General features: G+C 43.5%; 1 protein-coding gene across 2 annotated transcripts in view; it reads left to right on the top strand.

Moving 5' to 3' along the window:
* The first annotated feature begins 2,317 nt into the window (after positions 1-2,317).
* The window catches only part of wdr19 (WD repeat domain 19), a 111,013-nt gene continuing 94,428 nt past the window's right edge, over positions 2,318-18,902 (top strand). For both annotated transcript variants that reach the window (XM_063043291.1, XM_063043290.1), the window contains exon 1: positions 2,318-2,640. In XM_063043291.1, coding sequence (XP_062899361.1) covers positions 2,543-2,640 — 98 coding nt within the window. In that variant the 5' untranslated portion in view covers positions 2,318-2,542. The remainder of the gene's footprint in view (positions 2,641-18,902) is intronic.

Here is an 18,902-nt window from a genome sequence, read left to right as displayed (position 1 = left end):
TTCAAGGGCCATGAGGTTAAGAGGCCAAGAGTTCATCTTTGGTGTACAAGAGGTCTGTTTAAGGTTCATAAAACAGTGAGATAGAAGCTGTCATTGAGCCTGGTGATACATGTTTTCAAGCTTTTGCTCCTGCACGTTTATAGCCCAGCAGCGGCGGTTGGTGCAGTATGGACAAGACAAGAGTATCTTCGGCCTGATGGAAGAGTACAGAAGAGGGATTGGCCAGGGTGGGAGAGGCCTTTGATTATGGTGGCTGCTTTCCTGACACATTTGGAAGTGTGGACAGAATCAGTAAAGTGGAGGCTGGCTTATGTGAAAAACAGGCTCTGTTTAGAACTCTCCACGATTTCTTGTGGTCTTGGGCAGAGCAGTTATCATACCAAGTTGTGATGTATCCAGAGAGGATGTTTTCAATGGAGCATTTGTAAAAATTAGTGAGAGTCATGAGAAAACCTGACAAATCTCCTTAGCCATCTGTGGAAGTAGAGATATTGGTGTGTTTTCTTGGTCATAGTATTTATGCGGCTGGATCAGGACAAGTTGTTAATAGCAGGGGTCCCCAACCTTTTTTTGCACCACGGACCGGTTTAATATTGACAATATTCTTGCAGACCGGCTGATTGGCGGGGGGGGGGGGCGGGGGGTGTTCAAGTAGGGTTAAACTCACCTCAGCATGTCTTTTACAGTTAGTGTTGCCAACTTTCTCACTCACAAATAAGGGACAAAAGTAGCAGTCAAATCCTGGGACACTTGTGTTTACCCCAAGAAAGACTCCTATGACCATGAAGCCTTATGCAGGCACCTGTGTGCGCATGCGTGCCGATTTTTTTCCCCACAGATCGGTTTCGGCTTAATCTTCCCGACTATACTGCACATAACATTATTTCTACTTTATATACACTGTGTATTTATCATATCATTCCTGCTTTTACTATATGTTTGTGTTATTTTAGGTTTTATGTGTTATTTGGTACGTTTTTTTTGGGTCTGGGAACGCTCAAAAATTTTTCCCATATAAATTAATGGTAATTGCTTCTGTGCTTTACGCCATTTCGGCACGAAAGGTTTCGTAGGAACGCTGTACCTTAGCGGGGGAAATACAGGACAAGGGCGGTCCCGTATGGGACAAACCAAATTAGCCCAATATACAGGATGTCCCAGCAAATATGGGACAGTTGGCAACCCCATGTTCAAATTCAACAGTGCGTGACAGGGAATGAGGAAAGGTGCAGCTGACTCATATCGTTTCCTTGCGGCCCGGTAGCACATGCTTTGCGGCCCGGTGGTTGGGGACCGCTGGTTAATGGTATTTACACCGAGGAATTTAAAGCTCTCAACCATCTCTATCTCGAGCACCATTAATACGGATTGAGGTGTATACTCCACCTTGCTTTCTGGTCAATGACTAGCTTGTTTTTTTTTTGCTGACATTGAGGGAAAGGTTGTTGGCTTGACACCATGTCACTAGGCACTCCATCTCATTCCTGTACTCTATCTTGTCATTGTTTCTGATCCAGTCCACTATGGTGGTGTCACCTGCAAACTTGTAGGTGGAGTTAGAGCAGAACCTGTTCACACAATCTTAAGTATATAGGGCAGGGATGGCAAACTTTTTTGAGGGCATTTGCCTAAATTGGCAGTAATCTTCCAAAAAATTATCTAGTGTGCATGCTAATTTTGAGCAGAGATTATCATTGATTAATCAATTAGTAACAATAGTTATGGAATATTTTTAAAGAAAATGGATGATATATGTTTATTGTTTTACTATTAATAAAAGTATAACAGAGACAGATTGAAATAAATGATTAAAAAGCTGTTCAAAATTACTAATCTTTAAAAACCTGTAAAAACATTTCACTGCCCTTGGGTTGTAAAAACATCATTTCTGCTTTATTTGGCTGTAAAGGTAATCATTATGTGTCTTTTTTATTATAAACAGGGATTAAAGAATCAAGTGGCAGAGCTGTGTCTGCCGCATGCCAGCAAAAGTTTTGCAGGCGCCATCTTGAACATGTGTTTTATAGGTCTGCCACCCCTGTACTACAGAGAGTTAAGTAAGGAGCTGAGGATGCAGTCTTTGCAGAACACCAGTATGAGGATAATTACGCAGAGGTTTCACTGCAGGTCCTTACTGATCATGGTCAGTTATCAGCAAGTCGGGGATCCAGTTGTAGAAGAATATGCTGAGTCCTAGAAACCATAGGAGGTCAAGCAGATTAGACCAGCAGTGCACATTAGCATCCACAAATTACCAAAAGAAAAATCAGTTTTAGTGCAAATTATGAGTACAAGTACAGAATATTTATTCCTGTAAGATTAATTGATTATTTTCAGTTTTTTTAACTTGGAAGTATAATTAATAAGTTAAAGGAAAAAATTCTACTGTGATAATTTTACTTTAATACTTGTGCATCCTGAATAATTTTTTTCCAATGTTTCACAGTTTAAATATAGCTGTACCTGAACACCACACTCAAACTCTGCGTTAAAGCTGAATAATTTTCTGTTCATAAAAATCCTGTTTGTTGTTCTCTTCCCTATGCAGCGAGTATTTACCATTTCAGAGAAGGTAGTTGCAGGTAATCTTTTACAATACCGCTGGCAGAAAACGTTGGGTAACTACATAGCTGTCACTGGGTAAGTCACTTACATATTACTACAAGCAATTCATTAAAATACCATAAAGCTCAAATTTTCAGTTGGATGTTACAGCATTACTGTTACATACACCTAATGATATAGTCACAATAGTTCTAGTGAACTTTCTGTTTCAATTCTGTGCAAAGTTGAAGGGGGGTTTTATTTTGAGCAATATATAAGTGATGTTGGGCAATATATAAGTGATGTTAATGTTCTAAATTTAGTAGGTCGATATTGAGTACAAACACTATATAAAATTTTTTGAGAGTAGAGGTTGTTGACTTGTTTATGGATTTTACAGTAAAAAAATCTCAGAGAAATAAACATTAGTATAACACATGTATTGGAGAAATTAATGAAAGCTGATAAATCCACAGTACCAGTTGACAGACATTCTAAGGATTTAAAGGACATGGTGTGGCGTTCGTATGAGCAAAATCCTCAGATGTCTGAAGCTTTCAAAAAAGTGCCATATGGCAATTATTAAGCAAACTTAGAGTGCACAATAATTGGTGTAATTTACCGGTTTAGACTGAGAATTGGCTAACGGATAGGGAAAAATATATAGTAGGAATAAAAGGATTATTTTTGGGTTGGGGAGTGGATGACTAGTCGGCCACTTAGTCCAGTTATATAAATCGCTGGTGAGACTGTATCTGGAACTTTATAGGTTCGGACTTCCACCCAAAGAAAAGATGCATGTAGTAGAGGGACTGCAGAGCAGGTTCACCAGACTGATTCTGGAATGGTGGATTTGTCATAAGGGCAGAAATTACGATTAAGTCTTTTATGCAAAACCTTATCAAGCATCTTCTGTACTAGCATATAAAAAGGAAGGGACTAGCTGTGGTAAATGTTGGTCCTTCAAAGGAAGGAGCAGATGGATAAATAATGAGAAATAAGAATTAGCAGAGAATGTAAATACACGTGGTATCTGCCTGCCTTAAGGCATTCATGAAAAACTCCATGAGAAAAATGTCGATGTTTACTGTGACTATGATTCCTAAAACCAGGCATCAACCAGATGATCCTGCATCCATTTGATCACATCTAGCAGTTAGTAAATCTTTGTATTTCACTATATAGAACAGTAAAGCCCAAGAATATACCTTTCAGACCTCAATATTGTGCTGAACTAATTATATTAATCAAATGCCCAGCTAAGCTAATCCTTTCTGCCTACATGATGTCCATATCCTACCATTTCCTGCACATTCATGTGCCCATGTAAGAGACTGATATCATATTTGCCTCTGTCATCACCCCGGCAGCACATTCCAGTCACCCACCACTCCCTGTGGGGTATAAAGAAACTTGCTCTGCACATCTTCTTTGAACTTATCACTCTTATTTTGAATGCACACCCTCTGGTATTAAATATTTCAACCCTTGGCAAAGGATACTAGTGTCTGTCTCTGCTTCTCTCATAATTTTGTAAACTTCTATCAGATCAACTGTCTTCCTCTGCCACTTCAGAAAAAACAACCCTAGTCTGTCCAACCTCTCCTTTTAGCATGTACCTTCTAATCCAGGTAGAGTGCTGGTAAACCTCTTCTACACCCTCTCCAAAATAGTATATTTTCAGTCTGGTTTATGTGTAACAGCCAGGGTTAATTAATATTTGCATTGTGGAGGATACTTTGTGGGAGTGTGATCATAACATGATAGAATTTCATATTTACTCTGAGAATGAAAAACTTGGGTCTCATTGTGTTGAATTTAAATAAAGCCAATTAAACAGCTTTGAAGGCAGTTAGTTACAGTGGCCCAGAAATGTAAACTGTCAGATGGTAAATGGTAATGACAGACATTTAAGAAAGTACTTCATAATTTTTTACAAAGATGTATTCTATTTAGGTGTAAATAAGTTCCTCAAATAATGAGGATTATGGTAGCTCAGTTATAAAGATAGGTGGGAAACCAAGCTATGAACTTAAAATAATCACTATCATGAGAAAAAATATATAAAGAAAAGCTAATAAGTCTGAAGAACAATACAAACAAAATGCCGAAGGAACTCAGCAGGTCAAGCTGTATCTACAGTCATCATCATCAGGCGCCATGCCCAGTTTGAGCTTTGACTGCCATCGGCCCACACACTCCTATTTCGGGTCAAGTGGATCAATTCATTGGTATTCATTTCCAGTTCGCTGGCTGCTGTCTCCATCATCATTTGTCTTTGCCTTTCTTCCCTTCAATCTTTCCCATAATTACTGTGCATTCTAACTCCTCTTTCCTAATCACATGTTCAGTGAAGTTACGTTGCCTGAAGTATCTACAGTATGGAAAGAAATAAATAGTCGGCATTTCAGGACAAGACCTGAAGAGTAAAATGTTAACACGAGGAAATCTGCAGATGCTGGAATTTCAAGCAACAGACAAAAATGTTGCTGGTGAACGCAGCAGGCCAAGCAGCATCTCTAGGAAGAGATACAGTCGACGTTTCAGGCCGAGGCCCTTCGTCAGGACTAACTGAAAGAAGAGCTAGTAAGAGATTTGAAAGTGGGAGGGGGAGATCCAAAATGATAGGAGAAGACAGGAGGGGGAGGGATGGAGCCAAGAGCTGGACAGTTGATCGGCAAAAGGGATATGAGAGGATCATGGGACAGGAGGCCTAGGGAGAAAGAAAAGAGGAAGGGGGAAAAACCCAGAGGATGGGCAAGGGGTATAGTCAGAGGGACAAAAAGGAGAGAGAGAAAAAGAATGTGTGTATATAAATAAATAACGGATGTGGTATGAGGGGGAGGTGGGGCATTAGCAGAAGTTTGAGAAGCCAGTGTTCATGCCATCAGGTTGGAGTTTGAGAAGTCAATGTATCCACGGCCTCCTCTACTGTAAAGGTGAAGCCACACTCAGGTTGGAGGAACAACACCTTATATTCCGTCTGGGTAGCCTCCAACCTGATGGCATGAACATCAGGGGGTCAGACAGGCAATTCTGTGGACGCAGGAAAGAAGCACAGATGGTAGTTTGCCTCCCAGGTACCAGGGTCCGGAATGTTTCTGATCGCGTCCATGGTATCCTGAAGTGGGAAGGAGAACAGCCAGAGGTCGTGGTACATATTGGTACCAACGACATAGGAAGAGGGAGGAGGTCCTGAAAACAGACTACAGGAAGGAAGTTGAGAAGCAGTACCTCAAAGGTAGTAATTTCGGGATTACTGCCTGTGCCACATGACAGTCAGTATAGGAATAGAATGAGTTGGAGGATAAATGTGTGGTTGAGGGATTGGAGCAGGGAGCAGGGATTCAGATTTCTGGATCATTGGGGCTTCTTTTGGGGCAGCTGTGACCTGTACAAAAAGGATAGGTTGCACTTGAATCCCAGGAGACCAATATCCTGGCAGGGAGGTTTGCTATGGCTATTGGGGAGAGTTTAAACTAGAATTGCTAAGGGGTGGGAACCAAACTGAAGAGACGGAGGAAGAGGCGGTTGGCTCACGAATCGAGAAAGCTTGGAGACAGTGCGAGAGGGAGGATAAGCAAGTGATTGAGAAGGGGCACACTCAGACCGATGGTTTGAGATGTGTCTGTTTTAATGCAAGAAGCTCATCATTATGATGAGCTTAAAGCGTGGATCAGTACTTGGAGTTATGATGTTGTGGCCATTACAGAGACTTGGATGACTCGGGCAGGAATGGTTACTTCGAGTGCCAGGCTTTAGATGTTTTCAAGAAGGACAGGGAGGGGGACAAAAGAGGTGGGGGAGTGGCACTGTTGATCAGAGATAGTGTCATGGCTGCAGAAAAGGAGGAAGTCATGGAGCGATTGTCTACAGAGACTTTATGGGTGGAAGTTAGGAACAGGAAGGGGTCAATAACTCTACTGGGTGTTTTTTATAGACCTCGTAATAGTAACAGTGACATCGAGGAGCAGAAAGCAGATAGGGAGACTAGATTCTGGAAAGGAGTAATAATAACAGGGTTGTCATGGTGGGAGATTTAAATTTCCCAAATATTGATTGGCATCTCCCTAGAGCAAGGGGTTTAGATGGGGTGGAGTTTGTTAGGTGTGTTCAGGAAGGTTTCTTTTTTTTTCTTTTCTTTTTTTTCTTTATTTTTATTTTTTTTAATTTTATTTTTGTTGAAGGAATGACGCAATACAGAATATATAATGGATTACATTTTCCTCCATTTTACTTTTATATCGTACCCCCAAACAAACCTCCCCCCACCCGCCCTCCCCGAACATATCATGGCAGCTAATATATTTACAACACAACAATTCACAAATACAAGTACGGACATTTCACAACCATACCCCCACACTACTTCAAGACGACGGCTGACACACATCTGCAACATGTCAGATGATCCAAAATACACTCATATTTACAATTCATCAACCACCCTGTAAGGTAAATTATAAGTGTGTTAAATGGGAGGCAACTTCCCAAGTACAATCAAATGCCCTTAACTAGTACATAATTCCTTAAGACTCCTAAAATATGATAAGAAAGGTCCCCATTTCGAATAGATCTTTTTCACAGACCCCCTCAAAGTGAATTTAATCTTTTCTAATTTCAGAAAAAACATTACATCTTCTAACCAAGCAGCAGCAGTTGGGTGAGTGGCAGATTTCCAAACCAGCAAAATTCTCCTACGGGCCAATAGCGATGTAAATGCAATGATATCCGACTGGCTCGCATTTAAACCCAAATCATCATCTGCCACACCAAATACAGCTATAAGCGGGCAAGGTCTCAGTGCCACCCCCAAAACCTCACTGATAATTTTAAAAACCAGTGCCCAATAGTCATCAAGCCGAGGGCATGACCAAAATGCATGTACTAAACCAGCCGGAGAGAAGGAACACCTGTCACAGCCAGCGTCTGTCCCAGGGTATATGTCTGCAAGTCTGGCTTCACTTAACTGTACCCTGTGTAAACCTTTAAATTGTATGAGCCCCAGTCTAGGACATGATGATGAGAAATGAACCCTATTCAATACTTTTGCCCAATATTCCTCAGCCAGATCCATACCGAGGTCATCCTCCCACCTACTCTTAGTTTTGTTTAGATCTTGAACTCCCAAAGACATCAGCTGAGAGTATAGTTCAGAGATCAGCCCTTTATTGTTAAAGCTAAGTGTGAGTTTTTCCCATAACATAGCAGGTGGTAGATCAGGAAAAGAGGGAAATTTTTCCTTGACAAAGTGGCGAATCTGCAGGTATTTCAAAAAATGATTATGCGGAAGGCCATACTTACCGCACAGGTTATCAAAACTATCAAATATGTTATCAGTATACAAATCCTTAATGCGCATAAGACAGTTCAAACCCCATTGTCTGAAAGCTGAATCAAATGTGGAGGGAGGAAATAAATGGTTTTTATGAATGGGGCCCAAAACTGAAGCTGATATGAACTTATAGCGGCAGCGAAATTGATTAAAAATTTTGAGGGTGGAGAGCACGACCTGGTTAGATGTGAATTGAGAGGATTTCAATGGCAAGGAAGAATACACCAAAGCTGGGAGAGACGAGGAGTGGCAAGACCGTGACTCAAGCAGGCACCAGATTATATCTGGCCGGTGGAGCCAAAATAATACTTTTTGAATGTTCGATGCCCAGTAATAATGAATAAAGCTGGGAAGACCCATTCCACCTACGTCACGACCTCTTTGGAGAGTGTGCTTATTAACCCTTGGGACCTTATTTTCCCAAATAAAGGAAGTTATAGCTTGGTCGACTGATTTAAAAAATAACTTCGATAAGAAAACTGGCAAACACTGAAACAAATAAAGAGATCTAGGAAGTATAGTCATTTTCACTGATTAAATTCTCCCAGCTATAGTAAGGGGTAAACTGCGCCGTCTCTGGAAATCAGCCTTCATTTGGCTAACCTGAGGGCTGTAGTTAGCTTCAAACAGAGATGTAAAAGAGCGAGTAGTATGTATTCCTAGGTATACAAAACCATCTTGAGATAAAGGAAAAGGCAAGGATTCCTGTCAGATCTGTAGGGCCAAGTTATTAATGGGAAAGCATTTGCTTTTTTGAAAGTTCAGTTTATAGCCAGAGAAGGCTCCAAATTGACCTAATAATGACACAATAGCAGGACTACTTCCTACAGGGTCACTAACATAAAGTAAGAGGTCATCAGCATATAGGGATACACGGTGTTCCATGTCCCCTTTTCTAACACCTTGAAATAATGTAGTTGACTTAAGTGCAATAGAAAGAGGTTCAATTGCAATTGCAGAAAGAAGCGGGGACAATGGGCAGCCTTGGCGAGTGCCAAGTGTTAATGGGAAATAGTCAGATCGAAAATAATTTGTCTGTATACATGCTAAAGGCGAGTGGTATAATAGCTTAACCCAAGCTACAAATATTCTGCCAAATCTAAATTTCTCCAAAACACTAAACAAGTATACCCACTCCACTCTATCAAACGCCTTCTCCACGTCCAAGGAGATAACAGCTTCCGGACTTGGAGAATCACTGGGTGAATAAACCACATCAGCCAGTCGACGGATATTAAAAAAAGTATGGCGATTTTTAATAAAACCTGTTTGATCGTCTGAAATTATCTTGGGAAGGGGACGTTCTAAACGGCATGCAAGCACTTTAGCCAAAATTTTCACATCTACATTCAAAAGTGAGATGGGGCGATATGATCCACATTGAGTCGGGTCCTTGTCCTTTTTAAGAAGTAGTGAAATAGCTGCCTGTGAAAGAGAAGGAGGTGAGGAGCCATTCTCCAAAGATTCTTGAAACACTTCTAGAAGGACTGGTATGAGCTTATCCTTAAATTTCTTATAAAATTCTATTGGATAACCATCAGGACCTGGGGACTTACCACTCTGCATAGCCATAATGGCATTATTAATCTCTTCCTGCCCCAGAGCCGATCTAGGTTCTCCACCTCCTCTGGTTCAAGAGTTGGTATTTCCAAATTATCTAAAAAACGTTCCATATTTGTTTTATCTGAGGGGAACTCTGAGGCATACAGAGAGGAATAAAAAGTTGCAAAGATGTTATTAATCTCTTTTGGATTACCTGTCAAGTTTTGGTGTGTGTCTCTTATCTGGGGAATAAGTCGTGATGCAGCTTGACGTTTCAACTGATGAGCCATAAGCTGGCTCGCCTTGTCACCATATTCATAATAGAGGCCACGTGTCTTAAGAATTAATTGGTCTGATAGGTTTGTAGATAGAAGATTAAACTTCGCTTGCAAATCAACCCGGCTTTTATATAATTCCGCAGTGGGTGCCTCAGAGTATTTTCTATCCAGGTCCAAAATAGATTGCAATAACACTTGCATTTCCTTCCTACGCTCTTTATTAGCATGTGAAGTATAAGGTATTATTTGACCCCTCAAGTAAGCTTTTAAAGTTTCCCAAAGTAAAGAGTACAATACCGACTCAGTTTTAGTCTCAAAGAATGTGTCAATGTTAGCCGATATATAACTACAAAATTTCTCATTAGAAAGCAAAAGGGGGTTAAGTCTCCACAGAAGCCATTCTGTAATGTTTAAAGGAAAACATAGGTCCAGTTTCACGGGCGAGTGATCAGATATAACTATAGCAGTGTATTCAATTTGTCTAGTCATTGGTATCAAGGAGTTATCTATAAAGAAATAGTCTAGCCTGTAATAGGAGTGGTGAACATGAGAAAAGAAAGAGAATTGCCTAACTGGTGGATTCAAAAATCTCCAAGGGTCCATATAACCATTTTGTTGCATAAACATCGAGAAGGCCTTTGCCATACCAGAAAATGTTTCCCTAGGGCAAGACCTATCAAGCAGTGGGTCAATAGCACAGTTCAAATCTCTGGAAAAGATTAGGTTATGTGTATTCAGGTTAGGTATTAGTGACAAAACCTTATTTGCAAATTGGACATCGTCCCAATTAGGGGCATAAACATTTACCAAAATAACAGGTATCTGAAAGAGAGAGCCAGAGACTATAATAAAGTGACCATTAGGGTCACTGATTACATCAGATGGTGTGAGCTGCATTCTTTTGGTGATTAATATTGCCACCCCCCTGGACCTACTATTTAATCTGGAATGAAAAACCTGACTAATCCATGCTTTACGAAGTCTATTATGGTCCTCCACTCTTAAATGTGTCTCTTGTAGAAATAGTATATCTGCTTTTAATTGTTTCAGATGAGAAAAAACTTTAGCTCTTTTAACCGGACCATTGAGCCCCTTTACATTCCAAGAAATAAACCTCACAGGGTGGCCTCCATCAGCAGCACTCACGTTAACCATATCAAAAGGCACACAGGGCCTACAATCCAAAACAGTGCAAGGGTATAAGTTGCACAGAATAACGCACAATGAAAAGAAAGTCTGATCAATCCGTAACACACAAAAGAATAAACTGCCATGGTAATCCCCCAAAACACTCCCCCACCCCTTTACGCAAACAACAAAAAAACCCAATTAACCCCCGAAACCTAGATCTACCTCCCCAATTGAGGATGATCGCAGGCAGTACCCAACAAAAAACTTCCAAGGCATTCCCCATACAGCCCACCTTTCAATCTAATCTAGAGTGGTTCCCCTCCTTAAAATTTATCCTATCACTTATACCACTTTTAATATAACATATAGGCTAAAGATGACACAGGTCAAGCTAAGCATTAAAAACAAAAAAAAACAAAAAAAACACTAGGTGACTTAAACACCCGAGATACAAATCCCAAATATTTACATTTTGCTGGTTGAAAGTTTTTGTTAATCGGTTTTGGCAGCATAGCAGTTCGACCCAATCACGTTCCACAAATTAAACTGGAAAAAATGAACAAAGGAGTGGATTGTGAAAATTAACAGTTTGCCTCGGCATGAGGCCCCTTCAATGCTGCATGAATAACCTAAAAAAAAGTCATTGCTCTTCTCGTTCTTCTTCTCCCCAGCGCGAATGGTAAAACTCTTTGGCCGCCTCTGGTGTAATGAAATAATGCTTTTTACCTTCATGCATGACCCGGAGCTGGACAGGATACAAGAGACCAGACCTGACCCCTTTCCCGTAAAGCAGGGATTTCACCTCCTTGAAAGCTGCTCATTTTTTACCCAGCTCCGCACTAAAATCTTCATAAAGAAACACGCGGTGTCTGTGGAAATACAGCTCCTGCTTCCGTCTATTGATGATGCGTTGCTTATCTTGAAAGGAGTGAAAGCAAGCCAGGAACGTTCTTGGTCTCGTTTGCTTGGCTCCAGAGACACTGGATGGTTTACGTCCGACTCAGTGAGCATGTGAAAGTACGAGAGGCCTTGGGAAAAAATTTGTCCCCAGCACTTCATCAAAAAACTCGGTCATAAATTTAACAGGGTCCGAACCTTCCAAATTTTCAGGAATGCCGACCGCTCTCAAATTGGATCTCCGCGACCGATTTTCAAGGTCATCTAGCTTTCCCTTCAGAAATGCATTTTCACTCTGCAACGCTGCAATGGCGGCTTCGGCGCTCACCAGTCAGTCACTGTAATCATTCAGGCCACCTTCAACCTCACGAATGCGTTCGTCGTGCGACTTGTAAGAAGACATAATTTGTTCCATGGTAGCAGTCACTGGTGATAAAGCATCTTCAAGTTCTCTTTTTAGGGCAGAATGCACCACTTGCATCATGTCAGTAATAAGTACTAAACGAAGCCTCTCCAAGACATTGGGTAGCGCAAGTCCAGGTCCAGGTCCAGCAGCATGCAACAGCACCATTACTGTAACATCTGCCTTCTTGCTCGAGGCTTCGCTATCTTTTTCCCCAGTTCTACTTCGAAGGTACATTCTACTTGCCATTTCAATGTCCAGCTATGTCCCGCGTTGTTCACAATGGTAAATATTCAGTTATCTGGAGCATATGGCAAAGATAAACAGGTAGATTTTCAATAAAAATCGGGAACCACACTCACACGCACCAATTCACGCCATACTCAACCCCGGAATGTTCAGGAAGGTTTCTTGACACAATATGTAGATAAGCCTACAAAAGGAGAGGTTGTACTTGATCTAGTATTTTGAAATGAACCTGGTCAGTTGTCAGATCTCTCAGTGGGAGAGCATTGTGGAGATAGTGATCACAATTCTATCTCCTTTACCACAGCATTGGAGAGGGATAGGAACAGACCAGTTGGGAAAATGTTTAATTGGAGTGTTTAGTTAAAAGCACCAAGTTGTTGGATATGTCATCGGGACCAGACGGGATGTACCCCAGGCTACTGTGGGAGGTGAAGGAGGAAATTGCTGAGCCTCTGGCAATGATCTTTGCATCATCAATGGGTATGGGAGAAGTTCCAGAGAATTAGAGGGTTGCAAATGTTGCTCCCTTATTCAAGAAAGGGAGTAGAGATAGCCCAGGAAATTATAGACCAGTTAGTCTTATTTCAGTGTTTGGTAAGTTGATGGAAAAGATTCTGGAAGGCAGGATTTATGAACATTTGGAGAGGCATAATATGATTAGGAATAGTTAGCATGGCTTTGTCAAAGGCAGGTCGTGCCTTACGAACCTGATTGAATTTTTTGAGGATGTGACTAAACGTATTGATGGCGGTAGCGCAGTAGATGTAGTGTATATGGATTTCAGCAAGGCATTTGATAAGGTACCCCATGCAAGACTTATTGAGAAAGTAAGGAGGCATGGGATCCAAGGGGACATTGCTTTGTGGATCCAGAATTGGCTTGCCCACAGAAGGCAAAGAGTGGTTGTAGACAGGTCATATCCTGCATGGAGGTCGGTGACCAGTGGTATGCCTCAGGGATCTGTTCTAGGACCCCTTATTTATTCCAGGGACCAGCTGATTGCGCTTATGCCGGCCGGTTTAGCGAACAGAGCGGCGGACACCCCTGCTGGAATCTGGAGGAGAACACATAGAGGATGCAGAGGGTGATCACAAAGGCGAGGAAAGAGGACCGGGTCGAGACAACAGAGACTTATGGAGAAGAGGAGTTCGATGGGTAATAAAATGAATGAGTTGACGGCGCTAGCCAGGAGTCAGAGGACGTTTCGGGAGTTCAGTGTTATGTGTTTTACTGAAACGGGGCTGCACGAGGACATACCCGACTCAAACTTTTCCATGGAGGGCTTCCAGACAGTTCAGGCTGACCAGAAGTGCACTGAGAGCGGTAAGCGTAAAGGAGTTGAGGGCTTGCTGTTCTGGTTAACAACGGATGGTGCAATCCTGGTCATATTACGATCGAGGAACGTGTTTGTAGACCAGATATTGAACTTTTTGCTTTTGGACTCTGGCCATATTCCACCGAGATACAACACTGGATATAATGGGAGGTTGTTCCTGCCTGTGGCCATCGAACTTTGCAGCTCCTCTCGTGGAGGGTCAGACACCCTGAGCCAATAGGCTGGTCCTGGACTTATTTCCATCTGGCATGGTTTGCATATTGTTGTTTGATTGTTTGTGGTTTTTGTATTGCTATATTTATGCTCTATTCTTGGTTGATGCAGCTGTAACGAAACCCAATTTCCCTCAGGATCAATAAAGTATAACTATCTATCTATCTTACTTTTCGTGATTTTTAAAAATGACCTGGATGAGGAGGTGGAGGGATGGGTTAATAAATTTGCTGATGACACAAAGGTTGGGGGTGTTGTGGATGTTGTGGATATTGTGGTGGGCTGTCAGAGGTTACAACGGGACATTGATAGGATGCAGATTTGGGCTAAGAAGTGGCAGATGGAATTCAACCCAGTTAAGTGTGAAGTGGTTTATTTTGGTCTCTGTCTCTCTGGCTATCCATCCCATAGGATGATGATGGTTCCTTTCAGTCAGTGGGGTTTGATATGTGCGTCCTGAAGTGGCTGTACAGGCTGATCCTTGACAGGCACTGCTTGACACGTACTTGGCAGGTAAGGCCTGGAGGGGCAGCAGGAGCAGAAGCTCTGTTGTGGCGCTTCCTGTGCCTTTCCTCTGTTGCCTCATTGAGCTTGTTCTCAGCAGCGTCCACACCTTTTCTGATGGCGTCCCTCCACTCTGAGCAACCTTGAGCCAGATCCTCCCATGTTGATGGGGCAGTGTCAGCTTTCTTGAGGCTCCTGTGCAGAACATCCTTGTACCGTAGTCGCTGGCCTTGTTTTCGGGTACCTCTGGACAGTTGGCCGTACAAGATGTCCTTGGGCAGTCTTCCGTCAGGCATTCTGACAACGCGTCCTGCCCAGCGCAGTTGGGCTGACATCACCAAGGTTGAAACTGCTGGCATTCCAGCTCGAGAGAGGACCTCGGTATTGGAGACCTTGTCTCGCCAGGTGATCTTCATCAGAGAACGTAGGTGACGCTGCTGCAGTTGGTCAAGCTAGCATAAGTGTCTCTGATATGGGCACCATGTCTCACATCCATATAACAAGGTTGATATGACAACAGCCCTTGTTTACCTTGCACTTGGTGGCCAACCTGATGTTCTGTGACCAAACTCGATCTTTCAGCTGACCAAAGGCAAAGCAGGCTTTTCTGGTTCTTGACTCAGTCTCTACATCCAGAGAAGCTGAGGATGTTATTATGCTGCCCAGATAGCAAAACCTGTTGACAGAATTGAGATGAGTGTCATCAATGAGGACAGTTGGTTCTTCGTAGCTTGAGCCAGGAGCCGGTTGGTACAAAACTTCCGTCTTTTTCAGGCTGGTTGTCAGTCCAAAGCTTTTGGCTGCATTGGTGATCTGTAAGTCTTCGAGAGAGTGGGCAACCAGTGCGCAGTCATCAGCAAACTGTAGCTCATGCACCACAATGTTCCTGACTTTTGTTTTTGCTCCCAATCTTGCAAGGTTGAGGAGCCCGCCGTCAGCCCTCATTTGTAGGCAGGCCCCTAACTTCAGGTCTGATGTGGCATCCTGAAGAACAGCAGCGAAGAATAGTCCAAACAGAGTAGGAGCCTGAACACACCCCTGTTTTATGCCGTTGCTGATGGAAAATGGGTCTGACAACTCACCACACATGTTGATGCGGCCTTCCATGCCTTCATGGAACTGACAGATGATGTTGATTAGGCGTGGGGGGCAACTGAATTTTGATAGGATCTTCCACAGGCCATTTCTACCAACAGTGTCAAACGCTTTGGTTAGATCAACAAATGTGACATAGAGACTTCTCTGCTGCTCAACACATTTCTCTTGGAGCTGCCTCAGTGAAAAGATCATGTCCACTGTACTACGACTTGCTCGAAAACCACACTGGCTTTCTGGAAGGATGTTGTCACTGATGTTGGACACCAAGCGTCTAAGGATGATCTTCATGAGGCATTTTCCCACAACTGACAGAAGAGGGATGTCACGGTAATTGTTGCAGTCTCTCCTGTCTCCCTTGTTCTTGTAGATGGTCATGATTGATGCGTCTTTGAAGTCTTGTGGTAGTTCTGCAGTTCCCCACAACTTTGTGAACAGCTGGTGCAGGCATGTTGTCAGTGTGTGACCACCATACTGGGAGATCTCGGCTGAAATACCGTCAGGCCCTGTTGCTTTGTTGGGTTTTAGCTGTTTGATGGCTTTGATGACCTCATGAAGAGTAGGGGGAGCATCTAGCTCAACAGTATGGGTCGAGGGTGTACTCTGCCCAGTGCTTCATCGGTGATGGTTCCTGGTCTGTTCAGCAGCTCGTGGAACTGTTTTGCCATCTTTTCATGTGCTCTGACTTCTCAGTGAAGATGGATGTACTGTCCTTGCTCAGGAGTAGCGAGGTACCTTGTTTTGATGGACCATACACAACCTTGATTGCTTCATAGAAACTTCTTAAGTCATTACAGTCAGTGAAGGCTTGTAACTCCTTGGCCTTGTTTGCCCACCAATGGTCATTCATAGCTCTGAGCTGCCTCTGCAAAGTTGATTTTGCACTCAAAAAGGCACATTTTTTGGAACTTGAGTTTGGATGTCAAAGAAGAGCCTGGTGTGCAGCTGCCTTAGCTCTTAGAAGGTCTTGCACAGATTGGTACTACTACTACTACTACTACTACGTCAACTCAGGCCTAGGGGGCCGGCGTCGGGCACAATGATGGACTCTCCACTTCTCCCTCTCCCTCATCAGTGTGTTCAGTTCATCTACATTAGCCGCGCCACTGTCTTCTAGGAGTGTGTTGACCATAGTCTTGGGAGGGTGCCCAGGGTTCATCCTCCCGTACTTGGGCTCCCATATGATGACTAGGGAGCCATCCGGAGCATTTGTGATTGATTGCTCTCCTCAAACCAGTCCTGATGCTGGCGCTTGCCTTTCCCCAAGGTGTCCTGGGCAGCGCTGTAGACCGTTTCTTTGAAGACATTCCAGTGCTCAGTAATATTGTCTGGTGGATTCTCAACCAGTCTACTTAGAGCAGTTTCCATAGGGGATTTCAGGGCATCAGCACACTCGCGATGTTTCAGTTTGGTGGTGTTCAGCTTTTTGGGCGGTTTGGCAGCATTCAGTCTGCGTGGAGGTTTGATAGATAGACATAGATCCGACCGCACCATTTGATGATCAGTTAAGCACTCATCTCCACACTTAACTCTGGTGATACGAACATCAGAGATGTCTTGTTGTCGGGTGATGATATAGTCAATGAGATGCCAGCTTTTAGATCGTGGATGCATCCATGTGCATTTGAGCTGTCTGGCAATCTGAACAGTGTGTTAGTAATGCACAGTTTGAATTCTGTGCACATTGAGAGGAGCAGTAGACTGTTACCATTACTGTTGCCAACTCCTTGGCGTCCAATCACACCAGGCCACACAGTGGACTCTTTGCCAATCCCAGCAACAGCAGCTTATCGGAAGTTGCCACGCTACTGATGGTGGTTTTCAGCTCACTGTAGAATGCCTCCTTGACTTCACTGGGATTAGTCAGAGTTGGGGCGTAAACGTTGACTATGGTGAGGTGGCATTTTCCTTGCAGAGGTGTACGTAAGGTCTGGATTCGGTCATTTACAGCAACAGGCAGGCTTGGTAGCTTTGCTGCGAGGCAGTTCTTGATAGTCAAGCACACACCAGATTCTCTTCGTTCTCCTTCGGGCCTGCCAGACCAGAAGAATGTGTACCCTCCTTTCTCTTAACAAAGCATGCCCTCTCCAGCGAGTCGGGACTCCTGGAGAGCCGCAATGTCCACTCTGTAGTCCTTGAGCACACGAGCAACAAGTGGAGTACGTCTCTCTGGGCGATCTGAGTTAGCATTGTCCAACAGAGTTCGTATGTTCCATGAGGCAATGATTAGATTCTGCTTGTGATTCTTATCGCTAGAGATGGACGACCTGCCAGCCACAGCAGACTGGCCAGGTTGGTGTGAGCGGGCTTTGTTTGAGCCACCTTTTCTAGGCCCTTCCCTAATTATAGGGTGAGCAGTGACTCCCTAAACAGGGCTGCTCAGACGCAGAGGGTGCTGCCTCACCGGATCCCTGCTGGGTAATCCATGTGCGACCACTGCCGCCTGCATGCAGACTTGTGACTATGGCTCCTAGCTGGTCAAGCTTACCGCTTCGCCACTTGTCCATCGCTACTGGACTTGGCTGTGTTCAGGATACCCCACTCCTCAGAAAGGAACAGCGTGTGCGTGAATGAATTTTAGGTGAGTAGGGGGTTGCACAGGTCCAGACCCACCCTCTCGACATCCCCTCCCAGATCCAGTGGCATGGTGGGGTCCAAGACGACTGGGGGAAGTTCTGTTGCAGTGAATGGCCAGGCCAAGCTTTGATGCAAGGGATGCCCTTTCCGCGCATCATGGCACGTGTTCGCTAGATGGTTGTTGACCCTACGAGAGGGTTCATCCACCCTTTGACAGGTCTTGTTTTTCGTCCTGCAGGGTGTCTAGCCACCTTCTCACCAGGCAAGCCTGGTGGGGGAGCCGGTTTAGTGGCCGACCACCCGACCATGCAACAGGTAGTACTGGGTTACATGGTACCAGTAGCACTCAGACAGCTTACCTGATAGAGGTGTATAAGATGATGAGAGGCATTGGTCATGTGGATAGTCAGAGGCTTTTTCCCAGAGCTGATATGGCTAGCATGAGAGGGCACAGTTTTAAGGCGCATGGAAGTAGGTACAGAGGAGATGTCAGGAGTAAGTTTTTTACACAGAGAGTGGTGAGTGCGTGGAATAGGCTGCTGGCAACGGTGGTGGAGGCGGATATGATAGGGTCTTTTAAGAGACTCCTGGATAGATACATGGAGCTTGGAAAAATAGGGGACTATAGGTAATTTCTAAGGTAAGGATATGTTCGGTACGGCTTTGTGGGCCGAAGGGCTTGTATTGTACTGTAGGTTTTCTATGTTTCTATAATTATTAAATTCCATAAGGAACCACTGAGAACTCAATGAGATGGTCTTTATCAAGTGCTGTTAATTTAAAAACTCAGGGGTGAAG

Source organism: Mobula hypostoma, chromosome 3, assembly GCF_963921235.1.
Source record: "Mobula hypostoma chromosome 3, sMobHyp1.1, whole genome shotgun sequence".
NCBI classification, from domain to species: domain Eukaryota; kingdom Metazoa; phylum Chordata; class Chondrichthyes; order Myliobatiformes; family Myliobatidae; genus Mobula; species Mobula hypostoma.
Note: the sequence above shows the minus strand (reverse complement) of the source record. Positions and strands in the feature narration are given on the sequence as shown.